Below are 15,711 nucleotides of genomic sequence, written 5' to 3' on the forward strand. Positions count from 1 at the left end.
ATAACAGACCTGGCAGACTTGGTCCAGGGGCCAGAACTGTTCGTTCAAGCGAGGGTGAAAGATTAAAGTAAAAAAGGGAAATGTTAAAGTAAAAAAGGGAAAGATGTGTTGAGAGAACAGGTCAGAGTGGACAGTGGAGGTGAAGTATTCTAGTTGGATGAAAGTCCTGAAAAATTTTACGTTTGCTTTCCCCATGAAAGTCCTGAAAAATTTTACGTTTGCTTTCCCCCTTATGGCAGAGACAGTGGGTAAACGGTCTCAGCACTGACGTCATCAATAAGGAATGTGGAGTGGACTGTGTGGTCCCCTGGAAAACAATCAGATCACCTGTCTGTTACACGGACCTAGTGCTCAAATCAGACCTGAGCTGACCTGAGTCAACACTGGACTAATCTCAAGTTTCTAGGTTATGGCTACACTCTTTTGGTACAAACAACACTTGATTTATTTTTCATAGGAATGTGGAATGTGAAACAGTTACAGAGAGAAAAGGGAGCTTCCTGCAATGATCTACAACGAGCAGTAGCCTATTAGGTTTAAGATTAATTCCAACCTGTGCTACCATACAGGCATGGACTATTAGACTTACCAGAAACCAAGACATACAGACTTCCCCAAAACAAGACATAATTGATAACATTCTGTTAACATTTACGATGACATCGTGATGATGAGAGGATTCACTATCTCTGATTTTGAAATACTCTGAAGGACGTTTCTAATCTAGTTCACCCAATGTGAAGGTCTTGTCACTACTAGCATGTGAAGAAGGAAAAAAGCAAGAGGGGAAGAGAAGGACACATGAAAGAGAGGAAGAAGAGGAGGAAGAGGAGAACCGAGAGCAAGGTCTACTTCTGCGTTTGCTGCCTTGTCAATTGGGAAGTGGAAAAACTGACTTCCTGTCACAGGCCCCTCTACCCAGAAACCACTGCTGTTCCACGGACAGGAGAAACATATTACGTGTGGCTCTAGGCAGACTATTTGTAATAGGTAGATTGTGTGTGGTTCAGCTGAACTGTCACTCGTAGGGACATGTAATCAACACACAAACGTCCAGTCAGACTAGCTAGGAAACAGAAAGGGGAAACAGCCGATTCAGAGAAGTGTCTCTTGTACAGTATGTCCACGAGGCAGTTCTGTCACACAGCCTGGTGCAGGAATCTGGCGCAGCACTCTGTCAGACTTTGGGTTTTGCACACAGTTAGCGTGTGTCTGTGCTCGCGTCTGTGTGTGTGCACACGTGTGTGTGTGTGTAACTTCATCAAAGCAGCCGCTGTTCTGCCAGTCGCCTGCTCCGAGCGCAGAGGTCATCCGCCTTTCATTGAGTGTGCGGCGGCCTCAGTCTTGTGCAGCCTCATTGTAGTGCTACGACATTAAATGAATGATTGTTCTCTTAATGAAGCTAGCAGACATGCTAGTATTTTGCTCTATGCCGGATAGGCAGCACAGGGTTGATGCAGGTAACGCTGCTGACTACATTCGTCTCTGTTTGATGAAAACCTGATGTGGAATTCGGGCCTTTTTGTCCTTCCTCCATTCCTCCCCCACGTGCCCAATATGGACACAAGCTGAAATATGATGCTTTTGGCTTCTGTTATTAAACTAACTGTGAGTCTCTCTCTCTCTCTTTCTCTCTCTCTCTATCTATCTCTTTCTCTTTCTCTCTGTCTGTTGTTCTTATTCTCTCTGTCTCTCACATGCTGTATTTTGCACTTTTATGACCCGTGTATCTTACAATGAAATCAATGACATCATCCCCCCCCCCCCCACAGCTTTTTCACGTTCACTATTATTTAACCTACTGAAGCTGTGCCAGGGAGATAGTGAACAATTTCACCTCAGAGAGAAAACAGTACCTCCCTTTTCCCCCTTTTCAACTCTGATACACAGCTGTTGGCTTTCAATGGCTGTCAGTTTGTAAGTCCACTACATCAACAAGAAACAGGCACTCAGTACGTTTGGCAGAAGTACTGTTTACTTCATTGCAACCCCATTTTGAAACAAAGCCTAAATATGGAGATTTGAGAGTGGTAGGAGGGTTGGGAATTGGTTGACAATGGTTGCCATAATAATAAATGTCATGAATTGTTTGTTTCTCTGTCATGTCTTGCGATCAAGGTACATATAGAAACAAATTCAAAGTCTTTGTGCAGTTTATGTCTTTGAATGACGAGAGATGCATTGGCCTTCAGACTCCTCGTCACAACCTCATCATCCAATCTACTCAGTTCTGCGTCCGCCCCTCATATCTGTCCACTTGAGTCTCTACTTCCTCTTAAGACGAGACATCTTAAACTGAACCCTTGATTTCTCGCCTTATGGTCACAGTTCCCCTTTTGGGATGAGATCAGACAGTGTGCTCAGCTTTAACGAGGGAAGCTATTGTTCAATGGAGATTGACAGGAGATACAGTGTTGAAAAATGTCAGGTTTGCTATGTTTGCCATACACATGTGTTTATAACATATGTACACCGAGTGGTGAGAAGGTTTGGGCATCAAGTCAGAGGTGAAGTGCTTCCTGAGGGCCAGGATACAGAGCCAGGAGAAGGCCCCTTCTCCTGCCCCCCTTTCAGGCACCAGACACCCCCTCCTCCTGCTCCCCTTCCAGGCACCAGACATGGGCGTTTGTTTTTATGTCTTGAGATGTCGTAGGCCCAAAGGTCTGGTGCTCGTCCTCATCTTTGTTTGGGTGGAGAGGGGTGTGGTGTGTGTGTCTGTGTGTGTGTAGTGGGTAGGAGGCACTCAAGGGTGAGAGAGGGAGATGGGGCCCACGCTATTCTCTGTTGTGCCTTTACCACATGAACAAACAGGAATGTGGCCATGAGGGTTGGAACAGTGTCCAGACTGGTGTGCGTGTGTGTGTGTGTGACCAACACAGATGCATCCATGCATAGTACTTGAAACCCATCCTTGGCAATTTCTTACCTTCTCTCTCTAATTTCACCATGTTAGTCCGAACACAGTTGACCTCTCTTTCTTCTTTTGCCAGCGTGTGTGCGCTTACTTACTTATTAATGTTGCTGTTTTTATTGCTGCCGCTGCTTTTTATGTCTGGTGCTTATTGCTGTTGCTGTTTTTGGTATTTGTGGTTTCCACCCAGTATTTTTAACATTCATGTTTTTTTTTCTGTGTATTTTTATACTTACTACGTGGCTTTAGCCTTGTCGTAAGCATTTCATTGCCCGGAATGACCTGTGTTACACTGTGTAAATGACAAACACATCTCTGTGACAGTTTGACTTTGACTGTGCAGTCTGTGAACCAGCTGAATCTCTAAGGGCCTTGCCTTTCCTGCATCATCTGACTATGGAAGGGGAGGAGGGGTGCTGGGGTGGGAGGACCTACAAGGAGCCAAGGAATTCACAGAGTTGGGAAATCTGGAGGGGAGAACTGGGGGACGGGAGATGGAGGAGGGGGAGACGAGGAGGAGCAGAATGGAGAGGAAATAGGAGGAGGGAGAGGAGGAGGGGGGTATTAGAGAAATGTCCTCCACACGCCGCAGGCCCATGAAGCTTTGCTGTGGGATATCTGGTATTCATGCTCAATCACCCAACGGAAATTACCAGAGGGGAGGCACAGTCCAAAAATGAGAACAGTCCAGCACATCTTGTCTCTCTGTTCTCTGCTTCAGAGACAGAGAGAGTTACTTGTGGGTTCGATGGGAGTTTTGTAGAGACAGATACTGAATCGCTGGGATGTCTAGCATTCTTTATTATGCGGTGGGGTCCAGGCAATAGCTTCAACTTCTGGTGGCCTTCACTGGACAAGATTGTGTTGTACCCAGATTCTAGTTGTGTGTTTAAAGTCTTAAGAGTGGTCACATACATTCAGTGGGTGTGAACGGAAAAACAAACAAAGAACTTCTGTCTGGATTCTTATCATGCTTTTTGTTATCTATCACATGGTACACCCAGTCATTTACAAAGTAGATGTTTAACTTCATGGGGCACTTCCATCTTGCAATTAGCTACAAGTTCAGTTAGAGTTTCGGTTCTGTCCTGGTTAGCAGAAGTGGATGTGAGGGGGTGTATTATAATGAGTTAGGATGGTGAGAATGAAAGTGAGCAGGGGGAAATGCTTTCATGTAGACTTTAGAGGACAGTAGCAAATGGACAAGGTAAGGTTTAAGTTCTGTAGATTTGAATACAGGTTACACATAAACCCAGTATGAACCACACATATTTGATATGTCGCTCATACCCAAATAACTATGAATAAGAACACATGAAACATCCAGGCGTGTAGATTTGCCAATTTAGGACCTTAAACACTGTAGAGCCAGATGCATTGTGGGAGGATGTGGATGTTTGTAACCACGACCTTCCCAGGAGGCCTAGCATGTGTCCAGTGGGAGTTTGTGGGAAAACAATGAAATGAATCAGTGTGAAGCGTGGTCAAATCCTACAGTAGACATCTGCTATACCGACAGCAGCTGAGGACAGAGTTGTCCTTCCCAGCAAAGCGAGGCCTAAGCCCATACAAGCAGAATAGGTCAAAATAGATCTGGAAATCAATTAGTGATGAACAGTACTTATAATCCTGTCTGATGCCCAGCACTCTCCAAATGCATTACACAGAGGAATGCCTCTTCTGTGGAACATATGACATGATTTGTCTGTTCTCAGCTCTTTGTACTTAACAATAACAATATTTTCTCAGTGCTACCCCAGCATTCTCGTCTGCAGATGTAACAGTACATGCTTTGGCAAGCCCGCATGTTCATGGGTGCCAGATTTCCGTACTAAATGACATTGCAGTTACAGATTCCTCAGTTGATGATGGTGATCCCCCGCCCCATTCCCCTGTAGTTGTATGTTTACTTTTCAAGGTCACCGTGTGTGTGTGTGTGTGTGTGTGTGTGTGTGTGTGTGTGAGGGGTAGTCCCCCCCCCCCATCCCCTCATGCCCACAGAGCTATTCTTCAGTTCTCTGCCTACCCGGAGGACGCAGAGCTGCACACAAATGACTCTGCGATGACTCTGCATGTCTTAGTTATGCACGTCACAATACACACACTGGCAGTCTGCCAATCCTGTCCGCAGACTAGTGCATTTGCCCTGCATGGTGGATTCATGATCTAGTGAATACAACAATGGCATCACCAGGGAAATGAACATAAACTGACATTGGATGCTGTATGCATTCACCGTCACTGTCTCTTGGCATTACACTTCTCATGTCTCATGACATGCACTGAATGCCAGAACATCAAACATTATAGGTGTCTATTGAATTTGAAAAAAAGCTGCAAGGCTTCTTGAAACAAGCCTGTAATATGAAATTGGCAAGCCCATTGTTTATCAAGGCTGTGCTCACCGCCTGTGTTTGGACTGTGTCGTGGCGGGTGCAGACAATACGAGTCACTGGAGCAAAGGGTTGCTTGGGACTTACCAGTGTCTGAATCTTATCACTTTAACAAAGTCCACACCCACTGAAGCTGTGTCAGGCAGACACTCCTTCAGGCAGGATTTTGTGTGTACATATGTGTGTGGGTGTACATGTGTGTGTGTGTGTGTGTGTGTGTGTGTGTTGTGCGGTGGAGACAAAGCAGGATGTGATACAGCTTGACTTCCTCCTGGCTATGAAATGTTCTCACAAAAGGGCCAAGAAGGCCCTCTTGTGGCTAAGAAACCTTAAAGGAATGTATTTTCTTGTCTCTGGTAAAATTCCATTCAGATTTACAATTGGACATTGTTTATGTCCAATGTCTTCTTAACTGCTGCAAGAGACCAAGGCATGGATTTATTTGGGATCAAATCCATATAATACTTGTGTTTAATAGAGGTCAGTTTCATTAGCAACACATTGATTATTCAGGTTTTGAACTCTATTTTACAGATCTCCACTTAGTCAAGCTGTCTGTAGCCCCACCTTTAATTTGATTTTCAAAATTTCTGAATTTTTGATTTTCAAAATTTCACAAATCACCAGTATGTGGTACGCAACTATGTCCAAGCTTTACACTACACTCAATTGCACAATCCTTGTGTGGTTTCACAAGTATTTATCCAACATGCGAATCACCCAATTACATCACACACTACAAACACTAAAGAATTTACAGACCTGTCTTACCTTGCCTGAAAATACTTCCTTGGTAATTTGTGTCGCTTCGTAGAACCCATAGTCTGCCTTGTTTTTGTAGCATGCTACAGCAAGCCCTACTATGCAAGCTCACAAATCATTCTTGCTACAAGTCAAATTTTTTATCATTTTCATTGTACCTGATCTCCTCTTGAAATTATAATAGTTTGCCTGTCTCAGGCCATAGTTCTGAATCATGAATCCCCAAGACCAGTATCTGCTTGGTCCTGTAGGCTATCTTGGAAACACTTATTCTGGAAAAAACAAACGTGCATTTATCCATATTCCATTATCCGATCACATGCAACATTTGTACACGACAGCACCACGTTTAATTAAATTTCCCAGGGGGAAAACGTAATAATTTAATTGGCATTTGTGGTTCTTCGAACAGTAGGCCTACATTAAGTCTACACACCAATGTACCCGCGTACCTTGTGTAAATGCAAGGGTAAATATAATTGATCGCATTCTGCTTCTAAATTAAACCCGAATTTGTTGTCATAATTGGCCCGACAACACCACCTAGTGGATTTAAATAGCTGGGGGAAAGAAACATGGCTGCCGACATGCAACAGCGACAGTAAGCAAACTCGGGATTTAAAATAGGTAGGATATTGTCGAAAGGCCAACTTTGAAATACACCATAAGAATTATATAATGAAATTGCAAGAATACCGTTTAATTCTATGTATTCGGTACTCGAACATGCTATAAACCACGTATTCTTGCATACCGTGTGATAGCCTAAACAAAGCCCAACACGTCAACGTCAATTTAATATTCATTATAGGCCTATTACTATTGAATTATTAGAAATAAATGTTTCTCCATGAAAGAACATGGATATTCAAGATTATGCTGTACACATAGAAAAATCCAACAAGGAAGGGAAGTATGGAGACACCGTCTCTCTGCTGACCAGTCTTGACATTGCATGCGTCACTGTGAAACATCTGCAAGAAACCGACATAGTTAGGGTCCTTTACAGGGTCCTCAAGACCTGCCCACAACTTTCAGTAAAAATAAAAGTCAAGCACTTGTTATCAAAATGGAAAAAGCTGTACAGTCACTCACACCACAGAAAAAGAGGTGAGAAATCCACAGTTGATGAGAAAAAGGAGGCAAGTCTTCCTTTTAACAGGGTTGAGCAAGGTGATTCCCAAACTGGACCACATCCCGACAGCACACTTGTGAAAGGGACTAAGGCTATCAGAGAAGAGAAGACACCTTTGCAGACAGATAGGCCTTCAACTTCTGACTGCCTCGTAACAAACTCTAGACCTCCAGAAGCCCCCCTTACTACCTGTAACGAGTCAGTGGTCCTGAGGCCCAAGTGTGTCCAGCTGCTCCTAAGTGCCCTCAACCCAGAGGGCTTTGCCGGCCTAGAGACAAACTTAGCGACCGCATCGCTCGCCGAGGACATCGAACAGCACGTTTACAATCTCCACTGTGCAAACCCGGCCAAATACAAGACCTGCGTCAGGAGCAAGGTGGCCAACCTGAGGAACCCGAAGAACGGACACCTCCGGGAGGGTCTTCTGAGCGGCGGCCTGGCTCCAGAGGCCTTCTCCCGGATGTCCGTGCAGGAGATGGCCAGCGTGGAGCTCCAGCGGCTGAGAGAGGAGTACTCGTCCCAGGGGGTGAGTGAGAGGCAGCTCCCTCGGGGCTTGGAGGGGACACCCACCCAGAAGATACGCTGCAGGAGATGTGACGGCTCAGACTGTAAAGTCACCCAGGTGTCCAGGGGGACGTTGTTCCTGCCTGCCTGGGTGCGCAGTGGTAACCCGGGTGAGGACGCCATGACCTTTGTGACCTGTAGTGGGTGTGGGGAACAGTGGTACCACAGTGGCTGGGTGTGCCTGTGACCGTCAACATCACCAACCCTCTCCGGTTTGTTTTATTTATGTTGATGTCGACACAATGGAGCCTGTTTGTTTGACACTGACAAAAAATGTGATTCTGTGTTGCATAATGTTGCCCAATCTTTATGACATTATTGATAAATTAAAATATATATTTCCTGTACTGCCTCCTTGCCTTTTACTTCCTATCATTGTGAGGAATCTCATCTAGCCATCCTGTGGACCAGGCATGTGACCCAGTGAGCATGTGACTATGTAATCTGGCCCCGGACACTGCTGGGAGGGCCATACTCCCATGGTCCTTCACGCCCTGCCTCCCCAGCATGGTCTAATGACATATCACTATGACATGCAGGGAAGTATTCAAAAGAGATCAATACTGAAATGATCACAGGCTGGGCAAGGACCAAGTCAGTATTTGAACCTTATAGACTGTACTGTTTAAGTCCTAGGTCATGAGAAGTGATCATTAATGTGGTGTCTTACAAATAGCCAGACAATAGCCAGATTATGTCTTTCAATAGTCAAATTGTTTAAACTTTATGGGACAAACTGGCAGTAAACTTTTTTTTGTTAGGTTGTAAAGCCTTTTTTCACTCTGGCAGGGGGACTGTCAACTGAAACTAGCCTTTTGGCTATAAATGTGTGCATTTACATTTTTATGTTCATGAATGTACACTGTTCCTCTTGATCAAATAAATTGAATTGAATTATAGTATAATATTATAGAAAATACTGCATGTGGTTGGTCTCAATAAATACAGTCTCTGCTCACACATATACGCACACTTCAAATAAAAATAATAATTACTCATGTCCATCATTTCTTTAATTGTACAAATAATAAAGGTTGTTCGGGGAAGTTTGTTCAGAAGATCCTCCTATAATTTCATATCTTTGTTATTCTATTCTGGTTTTGATTTGACAGCTCATCTCGCGATCTGTGGGCGTGACAACCAGTGGTACAAGACAGATCGGGCCAGTTCAGTGCCAGTGTTGCGCCATGTCACAGGGCAAGTTTGGCTCGGGGACCTCATAGAGCAATGGAATCGTTCAGCGTCGCAGAAGTACAAGTTAAACGACAAGGTACAGTTTGCTTTGTTGAATGACTATATATGTATATATATCAGCCTGTGAAATATGCCAAACGAATAAGAATGCTATTCGTTAACCATCAGATATGTAGCTAGCTGTGTAGCTAGTGCTAGCTAGCTATAGCATCAGTCAAGATGATGTTTATCCGCGTAATATGTTCTGCGACGAAGTATTTGTGTTTTTTTCTAAATCTTTCCAACCACAGCGTTGTCTAACCCACTTAGCTATAAATGTATCCATGTAGTTAAGGCGAAGTAGTCAACTGGGCGGCATAACCTAGCTTCCTTGTACTGACACTGTACAGGTGATTCTCAACAAGACACGTACCTGCTTCTAGATTACTAAAGGTCTGGTCGTGAGGAGATAAGCGCTAGTAGTACAACAAGGTGTGCCAAAGCTACAGTAAAACACCTGGACGGTGTCCAAGCTTTTTCATAATATAGATTGACCAAGCACTCGTCTTTATAACTGGTTCATCTTGTACTTATAAATGATAAAAAGATGGGCATTAGGGACCATAGTTACAGCTTCTAAGCCGTATTGAAGGCTTATTATGGAACAGTGTTTCATGTTAAACAAATTCCTGCTGACAGGACAGTCATATTTCAGTGTCAACCTCATGAGTCCACTTCCCCTTTAAGGCTGTGATACCCGGTGAGTGCTGGCTGATGAGAGCACATGACTTTTGTGTGTGTGTGTCTGTGTCTGTGTGGGAGAGATAAAGTTTGTAGTTTTAAGTGAGTGATCTACAAATTCTCCATTACAGAATGCCTCAGTACACACAGTTAAGAGGACTGAAGCATAGCTAATTGCAGTCTTTGAAAAGAGACTGCTGCAAAATAATTTAACCAACAAGACAGTCATTTTTCTACTTTGACCAAGATGGCCAGTTGCTGAATAACCCTGTTTCGAATCTTATTGCATTATGGTAAGTAGAAGGGACAAAGATGAAATAGCGTAACATATTCAGCTTTGAATAGACCCACTGAATGTAGTAGAGATACACAGGATCGGCTACATCATGGAATTCGAATTATAGTCTTGGGTAAAGCCAGTATCTGGCAGACTATATGAGAATATAGGAACTAGGCTAACACTTCTCTATCACAATGTAATCAACTTTCTGGTCAGTGTATGCCAGCCAGATGACTCAAAGGTAAGTTGACAATGTGATTTGTGAAGGCATTGCGAAAGGCAGATAAGATTGCCTCAAGTTTGTTATTCCCTATTCCTTAGACTAAATGGCATGTCTTGGCTATTCTTCTCACTCACTTTTTTAACAGTAGCTGGGAGGCCAGACTGGAATTCATGGTTGCAGCCATCTTATCTGCGGCCAAAACGCTGAACTGAGTAAATGTGTTAGTGTGTTTCGGGATTACTAGAGCCCTGGCTCTTGCACACTTCAATCCTCTTTTGTAAACAACAGGAATTTTAATACCCTATCAGACCATTTCTTATAATAGGGTTGGAATCAACCCGGTTCATTCCAAATTACGGAGCTTTGGAGAACCACATGATGAAAAACTCTAGAATAGACACATAATAGTCTTGAACTAACACTGTGGTATTTCTCTCTTCTGCAGGTGCTGAATAATGATTTGCCTTGGAAAATAACGGTAAGGGAATTGAATGTAATGATTGTAAAGCTTTAGGGTTGGGTATGCTTGGCATTATAGCAGTAATCATGGCCAAATCCTTAGCAAGGACTGACCTCAATGCAACGTATTGTAGTGCACAGTACCACAAGTATTCTTTGCATGCTGTACGTAAACTATTGCTGTGAATGTGTGAGTAAGCTATAATGGTCTATAACTCAGATGTCATAAATGAGGTCACGGCATCTGAGTAGAGGTTTCCCCTCATGTGATCCTCAGAGATGAGTCATGTGGTTACCAGTCATGTGACCCATGGTCATGTGATGGACATACAAATGCAGTCGTACTGCTTTTTCTCATCACTAGCTACTTATCTGATCCATTAGTATAATGAACTGGACACACAACCTCATAAGGTAATTGATTTATGCAGACACTGCATCGGATTGTATTCAAATGATGGCTTGCTTCTGAGTTCCCCTAACTTCAAGTTCATGCCTGATTCACACAGCAGTTGGAGAGTAGGCTAACCCCAATCCTGAAGTTCTACGATCATCCGATTGCTTCTGTTTCCTGGTTCTCAGGTAGACAAGCTCGCCAGACCCCTCTCAGTTCCCCCCGCTCCCCCCCCCCCTTCACCGTCCAGCCCCCCAGCTCAGCCCCCGGCATGACGTCCAAATCCTCCCTGCTGAAGGTGATCCTGTTGGGGGACGGCGGCGTGGGCAAGTCGTCCCTCATGAACCGCTACGTCACCAACAAGTTCGACACGCACCTGTTCCACACCATCGGCGTGGAGTTCCTCAACAAGGAGCTGGAGGTGGACGGGCGCACGGTGACGCTGCAGATCTGGGACACGGCGGGGCAGGAGCGCTTCCGCAGCCTGCGCACGCCCTTCTACCGCGGCTCCGACTGCTGCCTGCTCACCTTCAGCGTGGACGACAGTCAGAGCTTCCTCAACCTGGCCAACTGGAAGAAGGAGTTTGCCTACTACGCCGACGTCAAGGACCCGGACGCCTTCCCCTTCGTGGTGCTGGGCAACAAGCTGGACGTGCCCGAGAGGCAGGTGGCGGGCGAGGACGTGCGGCAGTGGTGCCAGGAGAACGGCGGCCACCCGTACTTCGAGACGAGCGCCAAGGACGCCGTCAACGTGACGGCGGCCTTCGAGGAGGCGGTGCGCCGCGTGCTGGCGTCGGAGGACAGGGCGGAGCACCTCATCCCCACGGATACGGTGGACTTGCACCGGAGGCCGCGCTCCGGCGCCTCCTGCTGTTGAGGTGGCGGACTTGTGGGGGGACGAGGACTGGCGCCAGCCACCGAGAGGTGGACGGGCAGCTGGAACGCTCCGAACCTGCCCTGGCGAAGATCCTACTCCCGCGCATGGCCACATCACACACACACACACACTCACACACTGCCCCGGACACCCACATATCAAGGCGTCTCTCACACTAGCACACTCGTAAGCTGTCGGAGCTGCTGGTTGGCGTGTCGCGAGCGCGGAATTTCGAAGATTGCGTTCTTCTCTTGCGACTGATCCACGTTTTCACTGTGACGTGTCAACACGTTCGTCTTCACACGGGGAAACCTGACGTTCACAGTTGTGTAGTTCACTAACTTTTCATGAAAGATGGAACGTTGTCCTTCTAAGCTCACAACTAGTTTTACTGGAGAGTATTTATCAGTGACTACTATGATGGAAATGGCTTTATTTCTATATCATCTTGTCTCAACAGAAGCACTGCTGTTCAAATCAAATAATGAAGTAACTGTACTAAGTAACGACTTTCTGTCTGTCTTTTTCTTTTTGTTATTATTCTTAGTCACTTTATAGTCACTTTCTACTCAACAGGATGAATCAAGCCAAGGTCTTAGCTATGTTTGTTGATTTATAAAGTAAACCTTTTTATATAACGTCAACGTGAAGCTGTTCCTCTTTTTCCTGCTGACCTGGATGTGGTTCAAACCATTTCCTGTGTCGTAGCCAATGATATCAGCCATTTAACTCAATCATTTGGATAGCCCTGGATCACCTGTAGCCTGACTCTCATTCTCTTCTATCTTACTGTACTCTACTGATACACGACAATGGGCCAAGCATTGAGACATTGCTTGTGTACATTTGAAGGGTTTCATTTTGCTTTCCAGACTCGGAACACTCAGACTGTGATCAGATGTACTTTTGTCTACTAGTTTTGGGATAGCCACTGTATTCATAATCCATAAATTGTATAAAGTGTAGCCTCATCTCATTTTAAATCAACAGCCAAAAGCAGATGAATGACACTGAGCTGGGTGTTTCAGGTGGGTTTCATGTTGGTGTTTCAGCCACCTTTTAACTGTACTATGCAAACTAGCACATGCGCTTCTCAGGTTCCCAGATTCCCATAGATCAGTTTTGGACATCAAACTGTCAAGCCATTGTGTTATCCAGTATCGGCCTACGTGGTATGTAAATACTACATGCCATTCTTGTGTGTCTAAAATCCTATCATCTACTTATGTTTTGCATTGAAACATGGAACTATGAAACACTAAAATAAGCAGTTCCGTTTTTTGTGTTGAAATAAAGTTGCTAATTTGAGAAAATGGAAGCCTTTCATTTGTCCAGTCTGTAATAGCCAACGTGTATTTCATGTTTTGAAACATGAGCATAAATGAAACGATGTACAACTTGTCCTGTACCTTGTGATTGTGAAGTGAAAAATACTAATCATGCCCACCAGATGGACTCCTCAGTCCATAATTAGTGGTGACTGAACAACGTAGTGTGGGGTTTCCTGACTGACAGGTCTAGTATTTTCAATGAGGTTTTACCTATGAATACTCTTATGCATATACCAGAACAGAGACACAAGCTGATATAAAATGTAATGGCAACATTGTTTATGGCAGGTAACCACTGTGAGGTGTGAGGTCAATTTCTCAATGGCTCCAATGGGCTGACATGATCTATATGTCACATTATGCAACATTATGCAACGTACTTACTGGACAGAAGACTCAGAGTGAGGCAGTATCACGATAATAAAAAATATCGGTTTTACTAGAGAAGGTTACAAAAATCATCACTAAATAGGAGTCATTTTACTATTTTAAACTTAAAAAAACAAACAATAATTCAACAACTACAGGGACTACAATGCCATCAAAGTACAATGGATTTCTTTAGAAAAGAGAGTGGGTGGGGCAAACACTGCCTACCATAGTTGTCAGTACAATTGACTACACATCACCTGAAAACTGCAAAGACACAGTCATGTCTCCTTCATGCAATAACGAGGAAACAACGACACACCCTGACACGCATCTTGTTAATATGAAATTGAATGCGAGTTTGCCTACATCACCCAGTGGCAAAGCACGTTCATCAAACATAACATACATGGCAATATAGTCCTTTTTTCTGTTTTCAGACATTTGAACACGAGGACAAATACTGACATGCTTTCCATGAAAGGTAAAATATTACTTGTTACACTGTTTTAAGAGTTAACTAACCAGTGATAATCAGTGTAGAATAAAGTTCTCGGTTGTAAAATGAAATCTGATAAAATCAATATAAGAAAAGTCCTGACTGGTTATATTGTAAACATCCAAACAGTCTTGTGTGGCTCAAATAAAGGCCTGAAAATGGGACTCACTCATTTGCAGTCACTCATTTGGATAGCCATAGTAAAATAATCACAAACCATGTCAATTAAATCCAAGTCAAGTTATTCATTACTGAATCACAATGAAAATCCAGCTGCCTAAAACTGAGAAAACATTAAAATAATTTCATTTTTTCACATTTTAAACTGTATACAATACAAGCACCTCAATTCATCAGGACTATATACTGGATCTGTTCCCCTCCCACAACTTACCATTCAAAGATGTTACATTACATAATATCAAATTCAGAACTAGTATTTGAATGCTAAACACATATTCCAAAGGGAACAATTACATATTTGTGACTGAGGAGAAAATAGCATGGTAGAACATTAACCATGTCCTCCACATTTTGGAGGTGTATTTCAAATAAACGATCTCTCAGATTGGTCAATATATTTACAGGTGAACCTCATCCATTTAGTTCATGGGATACACTTGAGGAAAGTGGAAAAAAACACATGAAGCCATGTCAACTCCGTAAATTTAAAGCTGGGGAAGTAGAAAAGCATATATCACCTCTTAAGAGTGATAAAACTAATGAGCTTTACGCTTGAGCTGAGTGTCTCGCTGAGAAAAATCCATGGTCTAAATCTAGGGTAGTTTATGTATGTGGTTTCACACCTGAGGTATCCAGTATGTCATTCACTTGGCCATAGAGCAAGACAGTATAGCCTTGATCTAGATAGCTGTACTCATAGGCCCAGCTTGACCTAGAGAAACATGACGCTGAGATATTATGCAGCGGGACCGGTCCAGTACAACCTCTTGCCCCTACTCCCTTGACACGTGTTTAAATCTGATTGACTGGATAGGTTCAAGCAAGCTAGAGGCAGTTCTTGCTATTAGAGGTCAAGGTGGAGTTACAGCCATGTCGGTCGCTTCGGTCTGACTGTCCTAGATCTACTCAGGCGAGAGAACAGGGACCAGGGAATTGTTTTGGACCAGGCAGGGCCTAGATAGAGTTCTCCTCTGGGACTTAAGAATGATGTGATAGCTCGGCAGCTCTGAAAGCCAGTAGCACGCCAGCCATTGTGTAGAATCATAAAACACACGGTGCATGTTCCTCAGTTAGAAATGAATTGTAATCAGTAGCCAACAATACAAAATAGTAATAAAGAAGAGAATCACTAAAGATCAAGGATTCTTTCAATGAGTGGCACTTTTCAGTGCTTTGTGTGTATGGGGTTTGTATTTAAAGTCAATTTTACTTTTGTTAAGTAGTGTGACATCTTAAGCATTAGCATAAAAAAACGATACCGGTAAGAGATGTGGAAAATGATCGAAAGAGAAAAATATCTGAGAGAAACAGAACAAAAAATAAATATCATAGTAAACCTGGCATACTTTGAAATGTATTAAAAAAACAACAACATTCATACACATTCGCACAATATATTCATATATATACGTATATA

At 43.6% G+C, this 15,711-nt stretch overlaps 2 protein-coding genes across 3 annotated transcripts; both read left to right on the forward strand.

The window, feature by feature from the left end:
* Nucleotides 1–6,654: 6,654 nt before the first annotated feature.
* LOC136966261 (transcription elongation factor A N-terminal and central domain-containing protein) lies at nt 6,655–8,103 on the forward strand. Its single transcript, XM_067260726.1, has one exon. It carries the CDS (start codon nt 6,927–6,929, stop codon nt 7,950–7,952), a length of 1,026 nt encoding a protein of 341 aa, XP_067116827.1. The 5' UTR covers nt 6,655–6,926; the 3' UTR covers nt 7,953–8,103.
* Nucleotides 8,104–8,942: 839 nt separating this feature from the next.
* On the forward strand, nt 8,943–12,556 carry LOC136966301 (ras-related protein Rab-9A-like). Of its 2 annotated transcripts, none has more exons than XM_067260772.1 (3): nt 8,943–9,035; nt 10,628–10,660; nt 11,224–12,556. In XM_067260772.1, the coding sequence occupies exon 3, from the start codon at nt 11,307–11,309 to the stop codon at nt 11,910–11,912; it is 606 nt and encodes a 201-aa protein (XP_067116873.1). In that variant the 5' UTR covers nt 8,943–9,035; nt 10,628–10,660; nt 11,224–11,306; the 3' UTR covers nt 11,913–12,556. The 2 variants fall into 2 exon arrangements, with proteins under 2 accessions (XP_067116873.1, XP_067116874.1); XM_067260773.1 differs by having other exon boundaries at nt 11,228–12,556.
* The last annotated feature ends 3,155 nt before the right edge of the window (nt 12,557–15,711 follow it).

Source organism: Osmerus mordax, chromosome 22 (assembly GCF_038355195.1).
Source record: "Osmerus mordax isolate fOsmMor3 chromosome 22, fOsmMor3.pri, whole genome shotgun sequence".
In the NCBI taxonomy this organism is placed as follows: domain Eukaryota; kingdom Metazoa; phylum Chordata; class Actinopteri; order Osmeriformes; family Osmeridae; genus Osmerus; species Osmerus mordax.

Coding starts and splice junctions, on each gene's coding strand:
- LOC136966301 (XM_067260772.1), top strand. CDS start 11,307: ATGACGTCCAAATCCTCCCTGCTGAAGGTGATCCTGTTGGGGGACGGC.
- LOC136966261 (XM_067260726.1), top strand. CDS start 6,927: ATGGATATTCAAGATTATGCTGTACACATAGAAAAATCCAACAAGGAA.